This window comes from Acanthochromis polyacanthus, chromosome 3 (genome assembly GCF_021347895.1).
Source record: "Acanthochromis polyacanthus isolate Apoly-LR-REF ecotype Palm Island chromosome 3, KAUST_Apoly_ChrSc, whole genome shotgun sequence".
Taxonomy (NCBI): domain Eukaryota; kingdom Metazoa; phylum Chordata; class Actinopteri; family Pomacentridae; genus Acanthochromis; species Acanthochromis polyacanthus.
The window spans coordinates 16,777,513-16,805,090 of NC_067115.1; the positions used below are offsets into that span (position 1 = coordinate 16,777,513).

The 27,578-nt window shown below is 39.9% G+C and overlaps 1 protein-coding gene across 3 annotated transcripts; it reads left to right on the top strand.

The window, feature by feature from the left end:
• The first annotated feature begins 3,421 nt into the window (after positions 1–3,421).
• On the top strand, positions 3,422–27,578 carry shoc2 (SHOC2 leucine rich repeat scaffold protein). Of its 3 annotated transcripts, XR_007940881.1 has the most exons (11): positions 3,447–3,522; positions 9,333–9,428; positions 10,796–11,864; positions 12,329–12,466; positions 14,820–14,950; positions 15,857–16,045; positions 16,878–17,000; positions 17,243–17,380; positions 20,016–20,133; positions 22,792–24,323; positions 25,099–27,578. XR_007940881.1 is itself a non-coding variant. In XM_051945491.1 (10 exons), exons 3-10 carry the CDS (start codon positions 11,162–11,164, stop codon positions 22,998–23,000), a joined length of 1,749 nt encoding a protein of 582 aa, XP_051801451.1. In that variant the 5' UTR covers positions 3,447–3,522; positions 9,333–9,428; positions 10,796–11,161; the 3' UTR covers positions 23,001–27,578. The 3 variants fall into 3 exon arrangements, 2 of the variants coding, with proteins under 2 accessions (XP_051801452.1, XP_051801451.1); XM_051945491.1 differs by having other exon boundaries at positions 22,792–27,578; XM_051945492.1 differs by lacking the exon at positions 9,333–9,428 and having other exon boundaries at positions 3,422–3,522; positions 22,792–27,578.

Genomic DNA, 27,578 nt, shown 5'->3' on the forward strand with positions numbered 1-27,578 from the left:
CATTTAACTACTGAAAAGCCCTACTGTCCAGTCATGATACTGATCCAAATTACAGAACTTTTTATATTGCAACAATGTCAGTGGCTTTGAGCTATAAAAAGAGACCATAAAGATGGTGCAGCGAGCACCTCTTGACAAACTGTGCAAGCTTTTGCAAATTTCTAAACACTTCATGTGTTGTACTGAGATCCACAAACAACCTTTTGTAACTACTGCTGTCCAAAAAGCTAACTGCTGTTGTACAAACCTTGTTTAGGCAGAACTTCTCTGAATATTGGCTTGACTTCTGGCATTATGTCCTCTGAATCCTTGCTGAAAGACAAGCACATGAATTCATTACGCTTGACAAATTTCTAACGCAATTCAACATAGATTCAAGGGCAGTATATTGGCGGATTAAAAATTCGATAATTTAGATAGCTGCTGCTGATAATGAACGTTCGAGGGTATTTATCATGAACGGCTCTCTGACTACGATTTATGACACAAGCTCAGTCTCAAGTTCAGAATTTGGACGGCGATGACATGTTAAAAATGACTTTGGTATGAGAGAAACAGTGAGACACAATAAAAAAAACGTTTGGTTTGCAGTCATTGTCATCCATTACATGTCAATGACCGGAAAAAAAAACAGCTGCAGCTGTCTTGTGTTGTACTTAAGGAAATCGAATATGTAGCTTGATGTTTGTTCATTTTTCCGTTGCAACCTGGTTTTTGTGGTTTTAATTTAGGTTTATTTAACATGTAATTAAGCGATTCGGCAACAGTTTACGCAACATCTTTCAAATATCTTTAACCTTCCGAATATATTGGTTGCCTATATTATAATACAAGCATAGTGACTACCTGGAGTTTGGACAAACAAATATTAAGAATGAAAGCGGAACCATAGAAAGCTGTAGTTAGCAAGCTTAGGCGCTACTTTGGTTTAGCATATATACGACTAGGTTCGGCTAGTGATCCAGGCCAAGCTAAATTAACGGTGTCATTTGTTTTAGCGAACGACCTGTCAAATATAATTATTCTTTCACACAAAATACGGCAGAATTTTTACATTAGCTGTGGGAAAAAAATGATGAAATCTATTTATGCGCATATAAAATATATCCTTTTTTTCAAACCCACCTTTAGCAGCAGGTAAAGATTACAGCAGTTGTCAAGCCAACGGTTCCGCGAGCATCACGTGATCTTCTTCGGCGCTTTATTTCACTGTCACAGTGCTCTACTGATACCTACAGGCCGCTGTAGGAACAGCAACCCACAAACTGCTGGAGTCGTTGTAGTTTCTGACATGAATATACTTAACTATATTCTCAGATTTATTATATTTAGATTAAAGTCATTAAAATGCTACTTATTACGTCTGCTGTAATTATTTTCATATGAGTATATTGTACGGTTTACGCTAATACACTTATTTGACACCTATATTTCATTGTTACCTTATAAACACATTTTATAGAAAACTCAATAACCACAAAACACGATTTATTGATTACAGTGAAATTTTCCATCACCCAAATAATACCGAGAATTAGTTTCACGAGCTGTAACTTGAAAATGCTGCTTATATATTGATGCTTCACTGATAATAACCTGTAGTGTAATACATAATCATTTAAATTATTTAAAAGATAGTTCTGCATAATGAGCACCAACACCCTGACTCCAATTGTTTTCAGTTTATTGAGTTTTGCTAGTTGTTACTTTTCTTCAATGCCTGAGCCTCACTGCGTGTTTGCATATGTGTGAATATGTGTAGGGTTTAAAGCGCTAACATTTTCAGGGCTGTTCCTGCATTATCTTGTCAAATGAGGAAAATGTTTCCCTTCTTATCTTGAATCGGAGTTGATGACATGTACATACTTAGATGATTTTGTGTCTAATGGGACATTTCAAACACAAACTGACTTTTCAGTATGTTCAGAGGCATTTTTTTTACATTCACTTGAACATGAAAGATGTGCATATGTTTGGCATACTGATTTGCTCAAATGTTTAAATGATTAAGTGTGATGTGTAAACTCAAAGCCTTCAGTGCACATATACTGAGACATGCAGGGAAGTATTATATGTCCAGCAGTTACACTTCTGAAATGACAACAAGGGGATAAGTTGTATATATGTGTTCAACAAAGTTATTGAACTCTCTTGAGGGGAAACCATAACAGACACAAAATATTGTTCTAAGCCGAGTACATAGTTTATATAAAATATTTAGTTGATGTGTGTCTGGAGAGGATCTTTGACGAAGACTTTGAAAGCAGGACTTTTATATGAAGTTGTGCATTTCAAAGTTTTCCTGCTGTTGATCATCTTTGTTATTAGATTACTGTAACTTCCTGGGTCTTGGTCAGGCCTCACTGTCTCATCTGCAGTTGCTAAAAGACTCTGGTATTAACCAGTAGCAAGCATTTCTCCTTTACGAGCATCCCTGCATGGCTACCTGTTAAATACAAAATTAATTTATTTGTTTTTTCAAGGGGGCTGCACAGTGAGGTAGTAGTTAGCACTTTCACCTTGCAGCAAGAAGATTCCCGGTTCGAGTCCCGGCCTGAGCCCAGGATCTTTCTGCATGGAGTTTGCATGTTCTCCCTGTGCATATGTGGGTTTTCTCCGGGTTCTCTGGCTTCCTCCCACTGTCCAAAAATATGCTGAGGTTAATTGATGACTCTAAATTGCCTGTAGGTGTGAATGTGAGTGTGATTGTGTGTCTGTATATGTAGCCCTGTGATAGACTGGCGACCTGTCCAGGGTGTCCCCTGCCTTCGCCCGAGTCAGCTGGGATAGGCTCCAGCACCCCCTGCGACCCTCGTGAGGATAAAGCGGTGTATAGAGGATGGATGGATGGATGTTTTTCAAGGTATGCACATTTTGGCACTTGGATACATTTCAAATCTCCTCTGCCGCTACTCCACCTCTAGATTAATTTAATCCATAGAACAACTGCTTAAAACTGTTAGATTGTGCTTTTTTCAGAAGCTTTGAGTTCCAAAAACATTGACATTTTTCTGAAAAAACTCAGGATGTACATGTGTTTGATAGCTATCATTTGCCCTTAATTGTCCCAGTGTTTTAATATTTTGTATTTATTTCAAAAAATGGATGTACAAGTTGCTCTTCTGTTCTAATTTTCTTTTACAGGCTGATTTTTTTCTTTACCAGTCTTTATCCCGTCTTGCCCTTTGCACACACTACTTTTGTTGCTGCCTAACTGATAACATAACATACACAGCACTTTGGCCAACTCAGGGAGTTTCAGATGGGCAATATAGATAAAATTGATTTTATTTTTATTCCTTATTGTCATTAATTGAAACAAGCACCACATTTACTACTTGCTTACCGTAGATGTATATAAATGTTTGTAAAATAATGAATATGTGATTGCGTCTCAAAGTCTCGTGATAACATTGGTTAGGCGTGCGAATGACGCAGTTTGGTGTGCGGAGAGGGAGGGGAGCAGAACAGTGTAGGAAAAGAGGAGGAAGCAGCAAGGATGGCGGAGTCACACCTCTGAAGGTAAAACAGTTATTTTATCACATTAACAGTGGACGTTTTACCCCCAACAGCACAGTAACGCGGCACTCAAGACAAAATACACTCGCCGGCCTCTTGTTACGACGTGTGTAGGGCTAAAGTGTCATTTTGCAGTGGCGAGTACGAACGCACTCTTTTGTTCAGCTTCGGAATGGCCGCTGTTTTTCAGAGTGTTTTCTTTTTTGCTCGGCTAATATTCAATACGGGAACTGCGCCTAGACTCTATGGTACAGTTAGTCCGCACCTAGTATCCCTTCTCCGTGGCAGCTTGGCTTTGAGATATCTAACTGTCTCCACCGGCTTTCTCTCTTCGGGTGTCTGCTGCCCGACTGTGCTCAGCTGGCTGCAGCAGAGATTTCCCCTCTCGGTCGAACTCAGTGGCGGACGGGTCGGTCTGCGTCCGACAGCCGCTCAGCTCAGGCCTACGCTACACACTCACAGTTCTGCTTGAGATTAAGCTAACCGCTGGATGTGAGTATTACATGTTTCAGAAGGAATCTCGGCACCAACTGCGCCGTGTAGCACACGTAACACTGAACGTTTGTTTTATTCAGTCATATTGGACGTGATGTTACTCTTCCTCGTTTGAGAAAATCTCTCGCTGAATACTGTTAGCTGGTGGGCTAAGTTGCTCGCTAGCTGACGTTAGCAAGTTAGCATTCTGGTATAACTGACGTTTGCTTTGCTGTTGACGTTTAGCTTAGCTGTTTTTATTTCCTGCCTTGTTGTCAGCAGTGTTACCAGGCTCGGTAACTGGGCTTTTCTCTTTTGGGCTATTGGACTCTAGAGATATATACTGTACATTTTCTCCCCGGTCAGTTCAATGGCAGGCTTAGCTAACATTACACATTTTTAGCCTACGCGAGTTGACAATTACTTGGCTAGTTGATGATGTTGGGTTAACAGTCACAACGAAACGCCTAGTATTATTACTGCTCGCGTCAATGCATTGCTGTCACACCAGAGACCATACCAACTCTCGTACGGTTTTCTGTGTTCATATTATGTAAATTAAGTAATCTTGGAAGGCAAATTGACTGATCCGGTAGCTCCGGTTTTTGTCAGTAATCTGTTTCTGAGGATTTGTCATTGGCACACGTAGCCATCAAGCTAGTTGGATCGTGTGTAGTAGCAGTAAAGATAGCTGCCACCTCACCTCTGTAGGGTGATTTTTCTCCATTATCACATGGATCTAAGCTGGCAGGCCACATTATTCCTGATTTATTAGCATTTTTTTTTAACTTGAGAGGTAACCTACTGTCAAGCTTCGACACCAGTGCTGCAGTTTTGGATTTCTCTATAAATCAGAGTTTGTAGTGCGTTTTGTTACATCGCATCAATTTAATTTGTTTGCTTTTATTCACGTGTGTTATTGCATGCACTGACAAGCTAACATTGGTACACTTCTTATTTGATCCTAAAGCCATTGTAATGTATAAACAAATGAGCACAGTAGCCAGTTCTGCTCAGGCCTAAATGCACTGGCATTAGCAGATGGACCCAAGATATCCTTAATGGAAGCTTCATTAGTCTGTATGTGGGACGTTCAAGTAGCACTTTGTGCTGGTGTTGTGGTAGTGTTGATGGACACGCATTAGCTTTTTCTGTGTGAAGCTGTATATGAGTTTAGCCTCGTATTTACCTCAACTTAACGAGTAGTTCTAACTTAACTCTGAGTGCTTGCAAGTTTTGTCACTGCAGGATCAGGCTAGTCAGTAAACACCTCAAGTACATCTTTAAAATGACCCACACACCACTAAGATAGACAGTTGTGCAGGGCAATGTAAAAGCTGTGAACAGACATTCAGCCTCTGCCTGAGTAATGCAGTTTTCTGATCAAGAAGCCTTTTATTGTATGGCCACCAAGTGAATTGCTTTGTTTTATGCACAGCTGATGGGTTTCTGATTGTCTCTTCTCTTATCCTGGGTTTAGGTAAGCAAGTCATATGTAACTATTCATTATGCTGGTTGTGTTACAGATGTTGTAGATGATGGCTAACATGCTGAATGCATGCTTAGGTGGGGCTGTAGGCTTACAGTAATGTCAACGCCCGCTGGGTCATGTTTGTTTAGTAGCAGTGAGTTGGTGTAAGGTTATGCTTAGTACATTAAACAGATTTTCTTGGTTTGGCAAAGCACACTCAGTACCATGGTATTGACAGTGCTATGACACTGACAACCCGCCAAACCTGTTTAAGTGATTTCTGTGTTTTTGGGTTCATGTCTAAGGACGAATATTGTCAGGGTATTAGGACTCCCATTTTAAGAAAGTATTTACTTTTTCTAGAGCATGCACCTCATATTGCGCAATTGTCCCCTAAACACTTACCTTAATATGAGTTCACAGTATATATATATATTTTTAAAAATAATTCTAATAATAAATGTAATATCATTTGGTATTGTTCAATATATTTGTCAGGAGGCATGTAAGTAAATTTGGATTTCCTGAGTCTGTCTCTTTTGTATGAAAAAATTTTCAGCCAACAGCAGTACAGATGTCACTGAAACAGACACTCAATGAAGTAATTGCCAAAGATGTGTCCCTGCGTTCATCGCTTGGTGCTGCATATTGTCACTCAGTAGTATTTGAAAGTGGTTATTGCGATTTGATTTTGCGTCATTACTGTCATCACTGTGCAAAAGAGGTGTAACAGCACACGTATTTGTTGTGAACTTGAATTTACCTCAGGATTTATAAAATATCTATCTATCTATCTACCTATCTATCTGAACTGTTCAGTACATGATGTAAGTTTTGGTATAGTCTCACTTAGCCACACCTGTCTCCACAGCAATTGTCAGCAATAGAGGAAGGTGGCTTTTTGGTGGAGGACTGTCTTCGACTGTGCTAAGCCCAGGATGCAGTGATGGTACCTCTGCCTTATGACTCATTGATCCAAAACTTGTCAATTTTGACAGGTGGCTTGGTTAGAAGTTTTTGTTGTTTCTCATGGCTAAGGGGATTTTGAAAACAGCAACATGCTTAGCAGAAGGAGAGGAGAATACCTTGTGAATTGCAAATTGGAAATGGTCGTTTTACATCTCCTAAGTTGGACTAGGCTTGGTGTGAAATGTCCATGATTGGTATGCCCTGTGAGCTAAACCGTTACTGTCAGATGTCTTATACTCTTAGAACAAAAATGACAGAACTATGATTTCCTACTGGAACATTTTTGACGGCCCATCAGCATGCTAGCAAGGTTAGCCTTGAAAGCTAAGCAGACTCTTTCCCGGTTTTATTAAGCATATAATATGTGTTACTGTACTGTACACATTAAGTTGGAGTTTTAATTGGCCTTTCCTCTGTGGCCAGAATCTGTGACCTCTTTACTTGCACTGTAAAGATCAGTCAACTTGCCATCATGTGGAGCTCACATTGAATTTTGAACCTAAATATCAAGCCTGTGGTCACTTTTGTCCAGTGATAGTTCCAATTAATTTTTTCCAACAAGATGGCTCTGCCTAGCCTAGCCACGCGAGACAACCCACGGCAACGAATTTAATTCTCTGCCAGGGTGGGTCTAGTTACCCTCCATAAGGCTCGAGGTTGGATGCTCCTAAAACTGGCCGGACGAATCACCATGAAGTGTAGAGTCAGACGGCGGGCGTAACTGAGTGACGACAGAGGCGCGACGATTCTGACAGAAACAACCGGAAACAACTAGCCTAGCCGCGCTAGACAACCCACGGCAACGAATTTAATTCTCTGCCAGGGTCGACAACAAAAACGACAACAGTCATTGAGCTCCATTAGCACCAACTCTGAATAATCTTTCTGTTAACATGTCTGTAATATAATTGAGCTTCACCGCATCCTCAGATTTCCGGTGCTCTAGGAGCCTATTCGTTGCGCTGATTGGTTGTATACCTACCCAATTGCTGCAGAGTGATTTGATAGACAACCTTTTAGCCCGCCTCCCTCCCTGTCGAGCGTGCCTAGACCCTTGCGTCTTCAGAACATGGGTCTAGCGCAGCTAGGCTAGGCTCTGTCCATTAGGCATTTGTAAATTTTTCTCTTAAATTCTTGAAAACAAAAGGGAAAAAAGTGTTTTTCTTTAAAAGTGGTTTCTCCATTGTAACAAAAACCCACAGAATTGTGACTTTGAAACCATTTTGTATCAAGCTGTGAATTTTGTGTAGGGAATGAATGAATATCATAAATCTATGGTTCTGTGGCTTGTTTTTTTTCCTCCTTCTATTTTCCTTTTAAAGTAGCAACTTTTTTTCTTGAAGTCAATATTAAACTGTTTGATTATTTTGCTGAAACCACTTAATTCATTGATAATATAAAGCCAGTAGTAGGTATGCTCTGCTTTGATTATGTTCTTTTTGCGACTGGTATTGATGAAGAGTTCCTGCATTATGTAATTTAAAATAGTAAAAATTCAAAACATCATGACATCACTCAGTTTCATTAGGCCTAAGAAGAAAACGTTAACGTGTAAGTGCAGAGATATATCTATACAGATGATGTTTACATGAAGTTTGCTGTAGCCACAATGATGTATCAGGACAGCGACAGAGAGTACAACCATAAAAGGAAGTTGCTTACTCACTTTGGTTTATGTGGCCCCAGCAGTTAGGTTGGCCTGGCTATTCTCATTTTTCTGGTAATAATTATTTAGTACACAGGTATGGCTGTTACAGCCAATGTTATGTCCATCTCCTTATTTGTGACAGGCTAAAAGAGTAGTGAATACCTTTTAGTTATTTACAGAACACACCGGAAGCCATTCTATCATGTAAGGGGTGCTGCTATTGACTGAACATTTCTTTTAACCGAAAGGTCATATGACCTGTTGTTGTGGGCACTTCATGCTTTGAAGGCCACTTCTAAAGATTACTCTCAGCAGTCCTAACCTTTTCACTTAGCTCTGATCTTGAGCCAAACCCGCTTCTCGTTTTGCCACAGCTTAACTTGTACTAGCGCTTGAGAGCTTTACACATTCATCGAGGTACAACAGCAACAGAGACTAAACAGAGACATGCCGCGAGAGACACAGTGGTTCAGTTTGTCATGTCAGGATCCAAAGGAATGTGTGTTTGGTCTGGTTTTCTTTGATATGTAAGTGTTCAATGTGATTGTTGTGTTATAGCTTTTGTTGGAGATGGTTAACTTGCTGATTTTATGCTTAAGTTGGGCATTACACTTACCATAATATCAACACTGCTGGGACATATTTGTTTAGTAGAAGTAAGTTGTGGTGAGGTTATGCTTCATATTTTGAACAGATTTTCTTGCTGTGGCAAAGCACACTCAATGCAGCATATCTCATTGTACTAAGAATCAATCATAACCTGTTGAATTTTTTTTTTTTAGTTTAGATAGAACAATATTGTTTAGAGTATTTATGCTTCTTTTTTTAAATTTCTACATAATCCAGCGCACATTGCACACTGAGGACCTACCGTGTCATTGTTTAAATGATAGTTTGTTTAAATATACTTTCACTATTTATTGTTATATCGTACAGTATTATGAACTGTATCTGTTGAGAGACGGGTGGAGGTATGGATTTGGTTATGCAGGAAGGTATAAGTCCACTTTAAACAGACATCTCACTATGCTGCCCTTAAGAAGACCCCTCATTATGCCGGCTTTGCTTGTTTGCACTGACCCAAACAAAGCCAGCTTTCCCAGTGTGTGATTTTTATTTTGCACACCAGTGTGACACATATTGTACGCATCAGAAATGCGAATACCCTGGGCTCAAAGGGTAAGGAGCTTGTGGACATCGCATTCTCTGCAATTCTCAGACATTTCAATGGTGGCGTCTTGTTTCTTGCAGGTTGCCTGCTAACCGTCTTTTCTGAGATTTTTAAATTCCCCGGTGATGCACAGATGTCATTCCAGCTCTGTGACAACCTCCACTGCAAGCTTAAAGGTGGAAAAAATAAGTCAATCTTTAGTATTATTTTTGAAACAGCTTATTTCTATTTGATTTAATTTGATCAGCATGGGCAGCATGGTTATTTGATAGAGCATACTGTTCCATCAAAACAAGCTCGGATCAGATATTGTGGATAGGCTTGTTGTGATAATGGTAGAGAATCACATTCAAGAAATCACTTAACTTACCAGACATTTTTGTCAGTGACAAATCTGTGCAGTATAGGTTCCAGTAGGGCTGGACCCGAACATCCCGAATATTCGTTCGCTACGGCGGTATCAGGATATTAACGTCCGCCCGGTAACGCCGTCGGATGTTACCAGGTGGAAAGAATATGCGGTGTTACTGTCTTCCCTCCGCCTTCGGCCCACATCGGCACATATCTGCTCATCTCGTCGTGTGATCACATAAACATATACACATATGTCTATAACGTATACACATTTGTCTATGTGATCACCCCCTCCTCCCCCCAGATGAAAATATTCAGAGCTCGTCTCTTCCCTGCGCTCATCTCGCCGTGTTCTTCGGCTCATCTCAGCTCCTCCATTCGTGTTTGTAAACACCACCCCGAATGGCTGGGTGGCTGCCGACTCTGTTATGGATGTTATGGGGCGACACGAATATTCGGATAGTCGTCTTTAATAGGGCCCGAATATTCGGAGGCCAGAAACCACTATTCGGGCCAGCCCGAGGTTCCAGTTAAGCAACAGACGCAGAGGTTTCAGGACTTTAAGACCAGGTTTAAGACCTCCACACTGTAAAAATGTTTCTGTGGCCATAGCCATTAAAAGCTCCACATTTTTATCTGTTGCCTCATTGGGCAGATCGATCAGAGTAGGACAGGCACTGGACATGGAAGAAAAACATCCGTTTCTGAATGTTTATCTAGGGCTCAATATTGAAATTTTCATTTAAATTGTAAAAAAAAAAAAGAGAATCTGGAAAATGATCTGTGTTTAATTGAGGCAATCTACTGCTAAATAGTCAGCTTATTTAAATGTTCTTCACAATGTTCTCCTGACATTTCTAACAATGAAAACTTGTTCTGACCTGTGCTCCCAACCATAAGAGAAACAATTATTGCATATAGTGATGAGTAGTGTCTTCTTTTAATTGGAACCTAGTTTTAATCGTGTAGTTATAGAACATTTGGATAAGCATTAGTTGGGTAGCTTTCAGTACATAGTTGTTTCCTTTGTCAAAACTGTCAGATAAAAATTATAGCAATAAGTGAGGCCTTTCAAGATCAGAGCGTTATTCAGGCAGAACCATTGAACTGTTGAAATTCAAAATATTAAGTATGTGTTGTGTGAAAATGAAATTGAAAATGTCAACAAAATGTCTTTTTTCCCCAACAGCAACTATTGGAGGTAATAAATAAATCCTTGAAGACGTTTGCAGCCTGAAAGAATCTCTGTCTGAAGGTCCTGGAATTCTATACAGTTCAGACGCTTAAGCATGTGGTCCATGGATGCCACAATCCAGCTACTTCAAAGGAATTTTGCTCCAATGGGATTTTAGCAAAGGAACAAAGTATCATTAGTCTCCAAAAACCTTCAGATCACAAGGCCTTTATTATAAGGGTAATCATAATTTTGTGAGCCTGCATGGGGATGTTTCCTTTTCAAGCCTCCTTGGCTGTCTGTTTTCATTTTTTTCTGAATAAGTAACCTGACAAGAAAGACTCCCATGAGCAACTCTGCAGGAAGCCCGATAACGTCGACATGAGTAGTACTTTAGGCAAAGAAAAAGATTCGAAAGAAAAGGACCCCAAAGGTGGTCCAGCGGGTAAAGAAAGAGAAAAGGAGGCCAAGGCTTTGGCCAGCTTAGTTAAGGATGGAGGCAAAGAAACGAAGACCAAAGGGAAAGATGCCAAAGATGGAAAGAAGGACACCAGCAGCTCAACACCGGGTGTTGCCTTCTCTGTTGACAATACGATAAAGCGGCCAAACCCGGCACCAGGTACACGCAAGAAGTCCAGTAATGCCGAGGTGATCAAAGAGCTTAACAAGTGTCGGGAGGAAAACTCCATGAGACTGGACCTATCTAAACGGTCCATTCATATGCTGCCCACCTCTATTAAGGAGTTGACGCAGCTGGCTGAACTCTACTTATACAGCAACAAGCTTCAGAGCCTGCCGGCTGAGGTGGGTTGCCTATCAGGCCTGGTCACTTTGGCCCTCAGCGAGAACTCCCTGACCAGTTTGCCTGACTCCCTTGACTCCCTGAAGAAGCTTCGAATGCTTGACCTCCGGCACAACAAGCTGAGAGAGATACCAGCTGTCGTCTATCGCTTGACATCTCTGACCACGCTGTACCTGCGCTTCAATCGCATCACAACAGTGGAGAAGGACATCCGAAATCTATCCAAGCTAACCATGCTCAGCATCCGTGAGAACAAGATTAAACAGCTACCCGCAGAGATAGGTGAGTAGAAAATACAAGGAAAAACAAAAAGCAGACCTTCCTCTTTGTGGCTGTAGGAATTAATGAGTGCAGGAGGTATTGGGCTGCCATTGAGTTTAACTGTTGATTTCCATCCTATATTTTGTGTACATTATTGTGCAACATGCTCATATTATAGATCCTCTTGCATGGTCACAGAGTGCTTACTATCTCCCACTCCAGCAATACTACATATCCTGCTATTCAAAAGCACGTACAAAAGACGCTGTTTTATTACTCGCTGTCATATCCTTTGCATTTATTGTCATGGTTGTAAACTTAGCTTTGCAAAAAAACAAATCTTTGTCACTGAGTAATCAGCATTCTAGTTCTGTCAAAGGGATTAAGATAAATGGCTTAGACCTCTTCAGTGGGTTCAAATTAAATTGTTAAGAACTCTTTCATCTTAAATTAAATATCTGATTTTGACGTACATCTTTCTGCAGGGGAGCTGTGCAACCTCATTACTCTGGATGTTGCCCATAATCAGTTGGAACACCTACCGAAGGAGATTGGAAATTGCACGCAGATAACCAACCTCGACTTGCAGCACAATGAGCTCTTGGACCTCCCAGAGACTATAGGTAATCATTTTAGAACATTTTCAGGGCTCCAGACTGCGACTAAATGCTCGCATTTTGCGACCAAAATTTGAGGGAGCGCGAGTAAATTTTTCATCTACTCAAGCATGTGCGACCAGTAAATTTGCCAATTTTTTTTAATTACTGTTGATTATTTTTTGTTGCCGACAAACTTATGCTCCACACTTCAGCTCAGTAGACAGTAATGTGCAAATGAGCTGGTTTAACCGACATTAACTCCAAAAGAAGAAGAAAGGACACGAACACCAACAAAGAAGAAGGCGGGCCAATGTGTGTGAGAGTGGGGGGCGAATGACTGTGAAGCTCCTGATGTTTCACAAAGCCTTCATTTACGTTCAACCTTATTTTGAACACAAATTCACCTTTCTGTCCTTCACTCCTTTCTTGTCTTCATTCCAGCTGCTTCTAAGTTTAAACACATCCTTTGCTAGACACCAACAGTGGAACTGTTTTCTTTCATCTTTAAGTGGATTTTCGGACTTTTCTGCAGTGTCTTTGTCATGTCAAGAAACCTCTTCTTAGAGAAACACTTCCTGTGTCGCTGGAATGGTTACAAAATAAAAGCCCGTAGCGTCTGTGAGCAGCAGTATGGTTTCATGCCAAGAAAGAGTACAACAGATAGAGAAGTACAGAGAAGGTCAGAAGGAGCTGCATTGTGTCTTTGTAGATCTGGAGAAAGCTTATGACAGGGTGCCCAGAGAGGAACTGTGGTTTTGTATGAGGAAGTCTGGAGTGGCAGAGAAGTCTGTTAGAGTGGTGCAGGACATGTATGAGGACTGTAAGACAGTGGTGGGATGTGCTGTAGGCGTGACAGAGGAGTTCAAGGTGGAGGTGGGACTACATCAGGGATCAGCTCTGAGCCGATTCTTGTTTGCTATGGTGATGGACAGGATGACAGACAAGGTTAGACAGGAGTCTCCATGGACTATGATGTTTGCAGATGACATTGTGATCTGTAGTGAGAGCAGGGAACAGGTGGAGGAGAAGCTAGAGGCATGGAGGCTTGCCCTGGAAAGGAGAGGAATGAAGGTTAGCCACAGTAAGACGGAGTATCTGTGTGTGAATGAGAGGGACCCAAGTGGAAGAGTGAGGTTACAGGGAGAAGAGATCAAGAAGGTGGAGGATTTTAAGTACTTAGGGTCAACAGTCCAGAGCAATGGAGAGTGTGGAAAAGAGGTGAAGAAGTGTGTACAGGCAGGCTGGAACGGCTGGAGAAAAGTGTCAGGTGTGATGTGTGATAGAAGAGTTTCAGCTAAAATGAAAGGCAAGGTTTACAAAACTGTGGTGAGACCAGCCATGTTGTTTGGTCTGGAGACAGTGTCCCTGAGGAAAAGACAAGAGGCAGAGCTGGAGGTAGCAGAACTGGAGATGCTGAGGTTCTCTTTGGGAGTGACCAAGATGGATAGGATCAGGAATGAGTACATCAGAGGGACAGCACATGTTAGAGGCTTTGGAGATAAAGTCAGAGAGGCCAGACTGAGATGGTTCGGACATGTCCAGAGGAGAGAGAGTGAATATATTGGTAGAAGGATGCTGAGTTTCCCACTGCCAGGCAGGAGGCCTAGAGGAAGACCAAAGAGGAGGTTTATGGATGTGGTTAAAGAGGACATGAAGGTAGTTGGTGTGAGAGAAGAGGATGCAGACAGGGTTAGATGGAGGCAATTGATTCGCTGTGGCGACCCCTGAAGGGAAAAGCCGAAAGGAAAAGAAGAATTAGCATTAAAAATACGCCTTCAAAATAAAAGCCTGGAGGAAACGGTTATTTTAACACTAGCAAAACAAAGGCTTGCCAAAATTGATGAACTGATCAACAGACCTTTATAAGAGTAATTTACATGTGATTCGGTATAAATATTTAACGTGCACACACATAACACATACCTGTACTCGGCACAAGGTCATTTTTATTACAGATTTCATCCGTTGGAAATGATACATCAACTAAGCAGCCTTGATGGAGTACTGCACTCTCTGAGTGCTTTTCTTGTTATGTTGGGTCAACTGCTGCACAATAAATTGTGAATTGAAAACATAGTTTCTGCATTTATTGTGCAAGTATTTATACAGTGAAAATGAGAGGAAATGTGAATATTTACTTTGCAAGTCGATTTTGGTGTGCGCCCCTAAATTTTTTGGTTGCGCTCCTAAGCTTTTAAGTTGGGGGCCACTGTTCGCCTAGGAAAAAAAGTTAGTCTGGAGCCCTGATTTTAGGAGTCAAACAAAGTTACTTTCAACTGATGTCTTTCTTAATGCATGTTTTTTGGTTTATTTTATATTTATTCTAATATTTAATTGTTATTTATTCTAGCAATTAAATATTTTTTTATTGTTTCAGGTAATCTGGCAAGCATAAATCGCTTAGGTCTGAGATATAATAGGTTGTCAGCTATCCCCAGGTCGTTAGCCAAATGTCGAGAACTGGAAGAGCTAAACCTCGAAAACAACAACATTTCAGTGTTGCCAGAGGTAAGTAAAACACAGAATTTACATTAATATGTTAAAATGCATAATTTCAAGCACCAATGTCATCATGGAGTCTAGACACTTTGGTACCAGTACTCTAAATTGTTTTCCAAAAAGTGCGTGTCTTTTTTTTTTTTTTTTTTTTTTAATTCAAACATGCATTGTAAACCCCTCAGCCAGTAATTGTTACCATAATCATTGTCCTTAAGATGTCCGATTATCAAGAGGTGAGCTCAGTCTGTGGGTTCCTTTTAAACACCTGTGGCTTGTCACACATATAGCTGTGTATGTCTGTAGGGGTGCGTTGAATAATCAAAATAGTGGACAAAAATCATTGGCCAACCCATTCTCAGGCCTGCCTCGTCCTGGAGCTGTCACACAAACTATAGAACACCTTGTCGTTTGTGTGTTGCTGACCTGGACTACTCTCCTTTGAAGAAGACACTTGGCGGCAGTGACACACCAGCCATCAGACCCTCTAAACATTCATAAAGTTTTCACTAGCCCTGCCTTTTTACTGGCCCTTTCTGTGTGCTCTTTCAACATCATGTATTAAAGCAATGGAACTGGAAACTGCTGTGGTGTAGCAGCAAATTATATACATCATGACAAACACGTATGCTATAGCAAAGATATACACTTATTGTTAGTTAGCATATGGCTTAAACAACATCAGGCTAAATGTGAAGGATGACAGCTAAATGAACCTCTGTGAGTAATTGCACTAAAGTGTTCATAATTCAAATAGCCGAGCATTTGTCTCAAAAATCAACACATTTATTAAGCATAGACCATAGTGGTGGCGTTAATATCTAGTGTCAACTAATGCATTGAATGCAACTGCCTATAATACCAGAGGCCTGTTTGGAGCTTTTGATTTGAGTCATGTCTGTTTCTGTGCTTTCTCAGGGCCTGCTGTCAAGTTTGGTAAACCTGACAAGTTTAACACTGGCAAGGAACTGCTTCCAGTCGTACCCTGTGGGTGGGCCGTCCCAGTTCTCCACCATTTACTCCCTCAACATGGAGCATAACCGTATCAACAAGATCCCCTTTGGTATCTTTTCCAGGGCCAAAGTGTTAAGCAAGCTTAACATGAAGGTATATATGCACGATTGTCTCTAAAACTGGTGTGGGAAATTTTTAAGTCAACTTTTGAATTTCTAAGCAGTGTAAACATAATCGAGAATAAGTCCTCATAGCAGACATTTTTGACGTGACGATAAGTACAGGACATGTGTTACTAATAACATTAACAGTGGCTGTGTTGTGTTGAAGTGTTTCGGTAAGCTGTGAAAGCGAACTCGCATGTACAATGCCAAGATACTAAAGCTAGAGCAGCCTAATGGAATACAAACATTATTTGATCTATACATTTTCCAGTGTGACATGTAAAGTATGTTTAGTGAAAAAATCTAGGGGAACATGTTGTATTGAATAGGAGCTGTACTGTATCAAAAAGATCATACAGATCATACATTCATTTTAATACTGATTTGGAAGTAGATATAATTGTATACTCAACAAGGTCCAATGATTTTACTTTTACTATTTGGAAAGACATGAGGTAGTACATAGTCCCACTATTCTTGAAAATGGATCGAGAGTCTGTATTATCTGGTGTGCATTCAGTGCCGGTTGTGGCATTTTAGTTTAGTATTGTAGAATAGAAATGCAACTTGTCTGAGCCTTTATTCAGAATGAAGGCTGTCTAAACTGCACATCTATTGATGCTTATATTGGCATTTAGTCAGCCATGTATAAGTTTTTATTAAAATCCTTTACTTGCACTTATATGCTCCTTAAAAACATATTTTCCAGGCATCTGTTAACACGTCTGCCATAAAACGCTGGTTTGTTCAGTCTATGGAACAGTGCTGTCCTTGTATTGATAGTTATATCACTAATAAAGATTTGCCATTGTCTTTCTCAGGACAACCAGTTAACATCCCTGCCACTGGATTTTGGCACATGGACTAGCATGGTTGAACTTAATCTGGCCACCAATCAGCTGACTAAGATCCCAGAGGATGTGTGTGGTCTCGTCTCTCTGGAGGTGAATCTTCCATATACACACATACAGTAGGATGTTAGTTTGCCAACGCAGTGTGCATTAGGTGACATATGTAAAATATATATGGTAATGCTTTTTTCTAATTTAATAACTTAATCATACTTATGCATTGGGAGGGATACCTACATTCTGTAAATATGTCCATAAGGCTGTGTTCCATAATGCCCGTCACTTAAGATCTGTTTCTTTTTTTTTTTTTTTTACAAACTTCATTGTCTCCACAGGTGTTAATATTGTCCAATAATCTTCTCAAGAAGTTACCACATGGTATTGGAAATTTGAGAAAGTTACGAGAGCTTGACTTGGAGGAAAACAAGTTGGAATGTCTACCCAATGAAATCGCTTATCTTAAAGATTTACAGGTAAGTTTTCCAGACACACAGTTCTCTTTGTTGTGCTTGATTTTGCTTTAAATAAATATGGAGACTTGCTTTTGATATGTTTTATATATGTTGATACGTATTCCTTCCTCCCAGATAAGAGGTCAGTAATTAGCACCATGAACTCATTAGAACCTAAATCAAATAAATCAGAAATAAAGTTTTCAAAATAGAAAAATACTGAAACGGTGCACTTTCATCACAGCGGAATTAAAAACTGAGAGCCTAGTCCTTCCCTATATACAAATAATTTTAGTTTTAAGGAACAGCTTACTGGACATGCTGTGTGCTTATTAGATAATCATCCACAGTTGGTCTCCACAGTTGGAGGAAACAGAAAATACCGTGACATACTGTGGATTCCGACCCCTTCACATTTTGCACAATTTATTGTGTTGCAGTTGTGGTTTTATTTATCACAGATCTTCACCGAGCAACGTGAGGCAAAAGGAAAAACCTGTAACAAATCTGATCACTTTTCTGTGATGTACGTGCAGTTTCTCAAGGTACTTCACGTGTTGATCAGTCTCTGTGGGGGTCGTGCCATCTGTTGCAGGACCTCTTGTTGTCCCTGTTGCTGAAGATGGTCTTTTTGTGTCTCTGGCTGTATGTTTGGGCTTGCTGTCATGTTGCAAAATGAATTCTTGAATGATCAGATTGCATTGCATAATGGATAAATAGGCAAGTATCTGAAGTGCCTAAAAATGTTTGCACTGTTCTGTATGTTTTAATGGAGGTTTTCACATAGATGGAGAGGTGTGATCCCCATTTGACATATCAGGCTTATTAATGCTCCAGACTCACTTTTTCACTGGTAGCATTGCGACCAACTTTCCCATTAGGTTACACCTCACTGAACATCTGCCAGACACTACATTTACCAGTGTTTCCTAAACGCCTCACAGTGCAGGCTGCAGAAGATGCTGTTTGGTGGCTGCATTGCCCTCAGACAGCTGTTGAACCAAAAATTATTTTGAAAATGGTAAAATAGGGAGTTCTCCTGTCAGATCTGTCCAAGATAACTGTGAGCAGAAAACACAGCACATGTACGTGCAGTCCGCATTTCACAAGAAGAGTGCATTTTTAAGTGTAAATACCGTGTCAGATTGAGTTCATGTAATGGTGGGAAGCTAAAATCATCATTGTGATCAATGTTCATTTATTTTTGCGGCCCTACTTCTGTGTTAGCAATTATAATTGAATGTTTTGCTCCTGTTGTATATGCTTTTGCCTGCATCTGTGCACTGATCATCGGGTGTGTCTGAGCTGGGACCTCTCCCTGTCTACCAGCTCCTTCTTCTTTCTTCATTTTGTTTTTTTAAATAATCGGCTACAGACCACTTTATCTTTTTAACACACAGCAGCTAATGAGCTTGTTTTACGCAGGGACAGGCAAACAGAGCCCATGTAGTTTAAAGTAAGACTTTCCACCGTTGTGGTTAACGCAGTAGCTCCATGTGCCAGTTAGAGCGATGCCAAAACGGCTTCATGATCATCACTCAATTGCATGAATGCGACCACTTGAAATTTTAACTAGCACACTACCAAGACAAGGTTGCAAATCGGACCATTTTGTCCACAGCCTGGAGCCCTGCTTATGTCACTGATGAAGGCCTAATTTAATTAAGAGTAGCAACCCTGAAAGCCAAGACATAAAGTTCAGAATACTCTCTGCAGACTTTCACAACAAAATACATGAATTGGTGAGACATAGATCAGGACAAGGGTATAAAATCATATCCTATTCTTTGAGTGTTCCGAGGACCAACTTGGTAATAGTAAAAAAAAGAGAGAAATTTGGAACGACTAGAACTGTTCTTATATCCAGCAGTCTCGAAAAGAGCATCAGAAGTTCACCAGAGAGATCGGTAAACCTGGGAAAACAATGATCATCTCAGCAGCACTCCTTGAATCAGGAGTTAGTATATCAGAGAATCTCCTGGTTAATACTATCCCTGTTTAGATGCATGGCGGTGGCAGCATCATACTGTGCTGTTTCTGGAATGGATTCAAGACAAGTTCAAGACAAAACCCGACAGAACATCTGAGAGAGACTTAAAGATGGCAGTTCACAGATGGTTTCCATCCAATCTGACCAAGCTTAAGATGATCTGGATTTGGATAAAGTGTCTAAATCCAAAAGTGCAAAGCTTGTGGGGATTTTCCCAGAAAGACTTCATACTTGAAAGACTTGCTATTTATTACCAAAGGGCCTTCCACTGAGTACTCATTAAGGGTTTGTAAATCCTTTATCTAATTAAAATTAAATCTACAACACAAAATGTGCAGAAAGCAAAGGGGTCTGAATATTTTGTGAATCCATTGTATGGTGTGATGTTGAATGGTTCCAATGTATTTACCAATAAGGGATGTTTCCACAGTATGTTTAATAAGTTATTCTGTCCTTTCGTTTACACAGTGGGCTTGGTAAATGTGCTTTATTTTTCTGCACTTCTCATACTTTGACTGTAAATTAACTGTAATTTATTTTGCTGATTAATGCTTCCTTCCTAAACCTGTATGTAATACTGATTTGCAATGTTTTACATTTTGCACTTGGTGTTATTGTTTGAGGATGTAATTGTTTGATTAGAAACTTTCCCTGCTTTCATGATAGAAATTGGTGTTGACAAATAATCAGCTGACTACGCTACCCAGAGGTATCGGCCACCTCACCAATCTGACTCATCTTGGTTTGGGGGAGAACCTGCTGCAACACCTTCCTGAGGAGATTGGTAACTACCTCGCTCATACCCCCATCTATATCGGTAACATGCTCAGGGCTGTGAAAGTGTTGCATTGCTACTCACTACTTGACGCGTTGCCACAACAGCATCTTTCTATGATGGTGGGAAAGCAGACATGAACTAGAGATGTTCCTGAGAGCAAACTCAGCTCAGTGTTTCTAGTAGATATGGGGAGATGGAAATGTTTTTTGTTGTTTTTGATCAGTTGTATAAAAAGACAATATTTATTATTGGCATATAATTCCGTGAAAACTGATTATTGCTCAGAACACCTTATACCATTGAACTAAAGTCTACAATCCTCTGATGTGGGAGATCCAGTTTGTTTGACTAAGAAGTGCAATAGGTAATGGCCTTTGACTTGCTCATGACTTCTCCTACTCTATAGCTTTAAATATGCTTTTCCTAAATGACGTTAAGACGTACATTCCACATTTCTAAATATATTATAGTCTTTCAGTAAAGCATACAAGTTGACTACGAATGTTTAATGAGTACCATCATTTGTTGCAGTGACAACAAGCCTCCAACAGCAGAACAAATAAGTTGGAATGTTATTTTCTCATAAAAGCCACGCTTAACCATCAGGATTTATGAGCTTAAAAGGTCACAGTATATCTCACCTTGGAGCCTTCCTCTCAGTAATTGGTCCAACCTAGATATATTGGTTACTACTTAAGTTTAGTAGTAAGCCAGAGATTACAATGGATAAGGTAAGAAGCCAAAGGTGAATGTATTTTTAGATATTCAGACTGGGCGTAGAAGTGAGTTATAGCTGTGAATTGGAGGTATTAAGGCTTCCACTGGAAACAACATTCAATTCATATTTCATATAAGAGTAAAAAAAAAATAATAAATGGATGGTGCCACATCCTGACTTATAGTAATTCAATGTAACTTCATGTGTAGTATTTAAATTTGTATGTGTCATCTCAGATTAGCCTGTAACCTTGGAGACTGTGGCAGCTAAATACAGGCTTCTCTATTTCAGTTATTTTTTTTTTAGGTAAATGAGCCACACATTCTTTGAGTGTGGATTTACCTATTGTTACTGTAATTTAACTAAGTAACTTTAATACAATGAAAACTGTCACAGTGCATTAGGCCTTTTACCTAAAGCTGATGCTCAAAGAGCCCATGTTATACATGCATGTTTGAAACGCTCCATTTTTGCTCCTGTCTCTTTAATGCCACCTTCCCAAATAGCTCAGTGAAGAACCAAGTCAGTTTTGGTTATCTACATTAACACTCGATCAATAAATCTAGGCAGAGAGACTTGGCTTTCGCAGACACAGCTTTAGTAAGGAAATGTTTTGTTACCTGTGAGGAATACGCTTGTTCTTTTGACATAGTAAACTAAATGCTAAACGGGTGTTCTGCAAATGGATTTGCTTTTGGTGACATAGATTCTCAGATATCCACGTCAAGGAAATGTTAAGAGCGTCGCTGAAAAGCAATTGGTCTTACCTTTAAAGTCCTTGAAGATGTTTCATATCTTGTTCAAGAGGCCTCTACAATTCTACCTGCGTATAGCCAACGATGTATTGTGCCATTAGTCTTGTAAGCTGTGGGTAAGTATGTGCATCTGAAACTCAGTCTGTCCATTAAAATTGAAGAAGCCTCTCTGAGAAGTGAAATGTCTTCAAGAAGTTAAGAGAAGTCCAGTTTCTTTTTACCGGAGCTCCTAGGATTGCAGGGTGATATAAATAAGTAATGGAAGAAAACCCTGGACATCAAATAAGGCATTTTAGGCAGGTAAGAAACAGTATTGTGCACTAAACAGAATAGCTTCCTTTGGTATGGACTTACTGTGTAAGTGGAAGGATGTTTTATATTCCCAAGAAAGTTATATAACACGCCAAAGGAAAGGAAACTACCTGTAAGACGTGGGCTCTTTAATTACTACTCATAAATTACATGAAGGGGATTTCTTTAACGGGGCTGCAGAGTGGAGTAGTGGTTAGCACTGTCACCTTGCAGTGAGAAGATCCCTGGTTCGTGTCCCGAGTTTCCTGCGATCTTTCTGCGTGGAGTTTGCATGTTCTCCCTGTGCATGCGTGGGTTTTCTCCGAGTACTCTGGCTTCCTCCCACAGTCCAAAAATATGCGGAGTTTAATTGATTATTCTGAATTGCCTGTAGGTGTGAGTGTGATTGTTTGTCTGTATACGTAGCCCTGTGATAGACTGGTGTCCCCTGCCTTCGCCCGAGTCAGCTGGGCGAAAACCTTAATGAGGATTAAGCAGTGTATAGATGATGGATGGATGGATTTATTTCTTTAATGTAGTGAATCACTGCACAAGTCAAGTCTGCTGCAACTATACAGAAGGATGATACTCCTCACTTGTGGATTTCTTTTCACTATTTTGTATCACTGTTCCATTCAAATCAAAATGCTTAACAGGAAAGACATGGCACTGCAACCCAGCGACAGCTTCATCTAGCGAAATAAAAGGAATATTAGATGAAAAAAATGCCTAAGATACCACTTCCAACAGCAAAATGAAGGAACTGACTTTTATACTTCTTCACTCAGTTATAAAAAATAAAACTGAGGTGTAGTTTTATTGACATGTATTGCTCAGCTGCTGTTGATTTCAGACCTTGTTCCTTGCGTGACACCATATAATTAAACTGTCTGTCATCAGGCACACTGGAGAACTTGGAGGAACTGTACCTCAACGACAACCCCAACCTGCACAGCCTCCCGTTTGAGCTGGCCCTCTGCAGCAAGCTGTCCATCATGAGCATCGAGAACTGTCCCCTCACCCACCTGCCACCACAGATTGTCGCAGGAGGCCCCTCCTTCATCATCCAGTTCCTCAAGATGCAGGGACCATACCGTGCCATGGTCTGAGCAAGAGCAGCTCAAATGCCAGTCCTGCTTAACTCCAAACCCTCCACTTGCTCTGCACCCTTTCGCCTGCCCGCCCCCATTATGTGTATCATACGCTGTAAAGAAAACAGACTCGCCACAATCAGTGTCGGGGGAGGGGGGGCAAATACGAGGAGGAGGTTGATGAGGAAAATGTTTCTTTCTTTCACCATCCTTGTGCAGAAACGAGGCGAATCTTTGGAGACTTGACTTCTGTGTTGCTCCAGAGTTTATCACGGTCGTTTTAGGACCCCAGCCACCACAACACCCCCACTCATCTTTCATTCCGACTCATACAAGAGGAAAATATTTCCATCTATTTGCCAAAACTGAAGATATATAAAGTTATATATATTGAGTAACTGTGAGCTAAGTGGCAAGTCTTTAAACCATATAAACCGTGCTCCCATTGCCAATGTATTTACAGTAATTACAAGCATCTGTTATGTGAGCAAGGATACAATTGTATGCAAAAACAAACAAAAAAAAGTCTTTGGAACTTCTCATTTTCTGCTGCTGCCGTAATTTTAACTTTGTCATCTTGTTATACTTTCTTTTGAGATTTCCTTTTTCTCTTCCTTTTTTTTTTTACATCATCTTCTCTCGACAGAACTTTCGTTAATTGCTTGACCATAGAGAACAAAGGTCTAATGATGGTGTGCTTATAATTTCGTTTTTGTATTTTTTTCTCCTTTTTTTTTTTACATTGCTTTTTTTTAAAAAAAACTGTGCCTATGTTTAGAGTGATCCGGTGGTTCATCTCTGAACACAATTGTCCATGAGAATACAAAGATATAAATTATTTCAATAACTTTTTTAATTGTTACTGCTGTTTTTACTTTTGTTTTTCTTTTTTAGTGTTTCTATTGCATTAATCTGTCAAAGCAAGTGATATCAGTTGTAAAATAGGATGATTGGAGATCTTTTTGACAAATAGCAGCAGTGGTTGTTCAACATTAAGCTAGTAATGTATACATATGAGAAATGCCAATCATACGTGCTTGAAAAACAAAAGCAACTTGGACTTTTCTCCAAAACGGGCGGTGCTGTGTCTCCGTCTATACTGATTTTGTGCAACAAAAAGGTATTGAAAAAAGTCAAGCATACATAGGTGATGGGATAAATGATAGATGTTTTTATATATGTATACAAAATCCTGGTTGTTGCCTTGTGTGCAATTTTTAGTTATGTTTACTTGTTTGATATTCTCTTCAGTGTTGGGCTGCATAGCTGTCATCCAGTTGATCATTGACCAACATATCAAGCGTTTTTAAAAAGACGTCTTCGGAGTCTCTGAAGCAAGTGGTGAGTGTATCAGAGCTTCAAAAAAAGATTTGATAATAAAACATTGACAGGTACATCCTTCTTGACACTTCCTTTTTTTTGTTAATATCTTTCATTTTTCTGTAGTGTTTTTATTTTGACAGGGTCTCCTAAGAATCTTGATTGCTGAACAGAAAATATTCCCTTGATTTGTATTGATTTGTAATTTAGTTTTTTTTTTATATATATATCTTTTGTCCCACACTGTCCCAGCAATGCTGCTGCTCTTATGCACTTTTTTTTAAGACATTGGCATCGTATAGACAAAAACACAATTGCCCCTCATTGGTTATTTGGAATGGGGGCATTTTGTTTCATAAGTATTTTATTTCTGAAGTTTATCATGTACATTTGTATCGATTAAATATAAATGTTTGAGTTTGCGGGCTCAGAATAAACAATTTTTATCCTGTCAATCTTAAAAAAAGGAGCTTGCTCTCTTGAACTGTAAAAGTGTATCTGTGGGTATGAGACATTTGAAAATTCCAATATTCTATTAATTGCAAGCAAATTGGCTTATTGCAGTTAAGATGAACGTTATTTTAAATCAATTTACATTGAATGTCTTTTTTTCCTAAGTGATGAAATGTGCATTCAGTTAGTATTATTTCAAGTGACTGTACATTAAATATCCCAACAAAAAGTAATCGAAACCAAACTTTATTATTTTCTTTTCGAAAATGTTTTGCATCCCAGTTCTATATTCAATCATGATTCTGTTTGTGTATTGAAATGTGTGGGTCTACTTTCTTTGCAGCAGCTTGGTGTGTTTTAGTGGGCTGTGGTCCTGCCTTCTCCGCTGGAGGCCTGAATGATGAGCGCGCCACAGCTCACCTCCGGGTTGGGTCGGGTTTGGGGAAAAACAATGAAACGCTGCTTCTAATTTACCAGCAGAACCTGTTGCTGCTTTTCACGGACTTAAACATATGCTGTTCAAGACGGAGGGAGCCGGGTGTGAGGCAAGAGGCGGGAAGCGATCCACTCCCAACACTGATACAGACTTCACTCGAAAACCTGACGAGGGACAAATCCACTGACCTTTTCGATTTTAGCGTCAGGCCCGGTGGTTTTCACACAGATCAAATCGTTTGGACAACAACGATGAGACAACACAACAAGGTGCATATTTGAGCTTAACGCAGTTACAGTACAAGACTGTCGGAAAAAGACAAAAAAAAATTGTAAAAAGGGCTTTCTGTGTTCACGCTCAACAACACACCGGAGGCATTGCATTCCTGGGTTTTATATAAAAGCTTTGGAAGTTTCTTTTTGTGTATTTACTTTTAGCTGTAAACAATTGTGTGAAAAATGCCTTCGAGTACTCAAAAAAGTGAGATGTGCATTAGGTATGCAGCGTGAGTGCTGTGACCCATTTTTACATTCAGTCTCTCTGTTCTTACTTTTCCATGTGCCATTTTGCAAGGTTGAAAATGCCAGTGTATGAAGACACACAGGGGAATGGGAGGTGAGGCAGAAACTGAGCTGGGCTGACTGACTGGAGAGCATTTATCAGATCGTGGAATGTAGTTTTACTGGGCTGGTGGGGTGGAAGTGGAGATCACCGACTGGCCCGTTCGGTTGGAGGTGTGGAGCTGTCGCTGGATCAAAGTGATGACGATGTATTGCATACCGGTGCATCCAAAATAATTGGAGTATTTGTGTTGGTTTTTCTGTCGTCTGTTATTTCAGAATCAAAGTCATTTCGCTCCTTTTGCTTTTTGGTCCTGGATCATAGGACTTGTCATTCTCTTGCCTGGTTATTTTGTACAGGAAACAAGCATGTTGAACACATATTTGACATGATTTGTCTGGGTCAGAATCGAGCGTTTTTGCATAGAAGACTTCGATTTAGTGGCTATTTGGTGTACCTGCAAATGCTCCCTTTTTGTATATTGCAAAGGGTGTCGAAGCATTGTGTGGCAATGCTTATCCTACTTAATCTACATTGACAAGCAGCCTTAATGGTCTTTTTTATGTGTTTGTTTGGCTATTCCTTTTGTCTATGGCCACTGACTGTACTTGATTACAAGCAACTGGTCGTTACGATGTAAATTTGGGTCTAGTTTCTTCTGTCTTATTTTTCCTTTTACTCTGTACAGTAATCTGACGTTACGGTAGACTCAGTATTACAAAATCTGTAATGTGATGATGAGAGTTTTACAAGAAGATAAAGAGTGCAATGGAAGATAATGCCATTATGCTACCAAGTGGATGTGCATTAGCTGACATCTCGCTTGTCTTTGGCATTAAAGGGGAATTACGCCAAAACTGACTCGGATTGTCATTCCGCAAATCTTTTTTCACAAGAAAGACTTTATTTTTTTATATATTCCTCTCATAACTTATAGCTGATTTCAGTCATGATTGCAACATTGCGGGTTGGGGGGGGGGGGATACAATTGGATGTCAGTACCTTTGATAGTCGTGAAACTTAAGTAGGCAAACCTTTTTTTAACATCTGTATCAAGATTAGGCACGTTCTGCATCATGAGAGCACATAACCTCATAAATTTTCACTTTTCTGAAGAACTAACTCAGTCAGTTTTGGCAGATTAGCCCTTTAATGTAAAGCTGCCCGCTCCTTCCTACTGCGTACCTATCCGAAACCCACCCACCCGCTCACACACCCCTCTATAGTATCTCCATACATATACTTGACTGCCTTATGCGCACCAAGCAGAACCTTTATGACCGTTTGATTTCATCAGCAGAGACAGATAATCATTTATTTCTTTATTTCTTTCTTTAATGTCAGTAAAGGGATCGGGGGTCCTTGGATCGGCTAAAGTTTTTGGGTCAGTTGTCTCTCGACTGGACGAGCAGATGCAGACATGACTACCTCTATGTGAGTCTTTATTGCTAACCACAGTGACCAAGATCCAGTCTGAGGTGTTTCTACCTGTGTAAAGCCGTGTGTTGGCAGCAGGAACTTGGATTTGGACCAGCAATTCAGCAACAGTTTTGTTCTACTAAGCACCCTCCTGTTGTTTTTTTTTTATGAATATATGCCTTTACTAAGCATTATTTGGCAAATGAAAAAGAGGAAAAATCCACAGATTTATGTGCTTGGTTGTAAATGACAAACTTAATCAATGCCGCCCCATTGTAAGACAGTTATCCTGAAACCAACTAGTTGCAGAGTGCTACTTTGCAAATGAGTGAAAATGACCATGTTTGGTGATGTTCTGTATGTACATATATCTTTTTAACTGTAATAAACTGATAAATATTTACAAA